A 1,137-nucleotide genomic window follows, 5' to 3' on the forward strand; every position below is an offset into this window, starting at 1 on the left:
AAATATTCTCACCTCAGTGGTTTCCTCCGCGAGGCAGTTGATAACATCAAATCCGAGATACGCGAAAAAGACCCGTCCAGAGCCGCGGACGATTCCTTCAGGAGTAGTAGGGTTCCAAATATCACTCCGGAAAAATATAAAACCTGATAACTCAATCGATCATATGGGCGCGCGCTTTTTACAAACCTCACCTCCAACGATGAAAATGAGAATAACAGTCATATTGAGAATCGTACTCCAGTTGTTGAAACTGCAAAACCACAGAAATTTGGGAAATCCCACATTTTTCCTCAGACGCACGTGCTAGTTTGTTTAATCCCACGGTAAAGCAGCAACCCCAATAGGATGCAGAGGACGAAGGAGAGGAGGGAGATCGACCAAAGATTCTCAGACGACCCGAGATCGAAGTCATACCTAAAACAATCTCGCTCGCCCTAAAATATGAGAGGCACTGAAAGACTCAAGTTGGATTGGATGGATTTTTTATGGTTTTCGTTAGGGCGTTTTTCCGGGAAAAATCCGGAAAGTTTATCGTGAAATTTCTTCGATTCAGGAGAGAGCGTTCATACCTCAGAGAACCTATGAAAACAGTTTTTGTAAAGAATTTCATTATAGGATTCAGGCTGAATCATTCAGCGAATAGATTAGCCAAAGTTGCATGAAATTGCTGCGATAGAATCATCACGAACGATAGGTCGCTGCCAATAAGATTCGGAAGTTGACCGGAAGGCACCACCTTACAGGATCTTTGGGAGTTTTTCGCCCAATAAAACGTTGACATACGCAGCGAAGGCCCTAGCGATAGCAGCGGCCGATATGGAGTTGTCAATACAGAGAACCTGCTATGATGTACCAAAGGAGTGGTATGCACGCATGCGCACGAAACCAATAATAGCTGCCGGTAATTCGCCAAGGATGGTGTAGACGTAGCTATAGGCCGATCCAGCCACCGGAACAAGAGAGCTCATCTCGCAGTAGCAGAGGCCAGATATTCTGAGCGGAGCGATTCATGAATTGCAGTTTATGAATCGATGCACCCGCATGCTAGAGCTGCGAGGATGAAGCTAATCCAAAGAAAGGAGCCGGCTTCTCTAGCACCCACTCCGATGGATACGAACATACCTGAGGAAAAACTGA

General features: G+C 45.6%; 1 protein-coding gene across 1 annotated transcript; it reads right to left on the reverse strand.

Moving 5' to 3' along the window:
• Positions 1–12: 12 nt before the first annotated feature.
• On the reverse strand, positions 13–993 carry Pmar_PMAR016547 (cationic amino acid transporter, putative; the record flags this gene model as incomplete). The annotated part of the gene is made up of 5 exons (XM_002771312.1): positions 13–143; positions 192–250; positions 301–434; positions 780–839; positions 882–993. Coding segments are annotated over 5 exons (496 nt in total), but the record flags the coding sequence as incomplete, so codon positions are not given.
• Between the last annotated feature and the right edge of the window lie 144 nt (positions 994–1,137).

The sequence above is a fragment of the Perkinsus marinus genome (assembly GCF_000006405.1).
Source record: "Perkinsus marinus ATCC 50983 genomic scaffold scf_1104296963042, whole genome shotgun sequence".
Classification (NCBI taxonomy): domain Eukaryota; phylum Perkinsozoa; order Perkinsida; family Perkinsidae; genus Perkinsus; species Perkinsus marinus.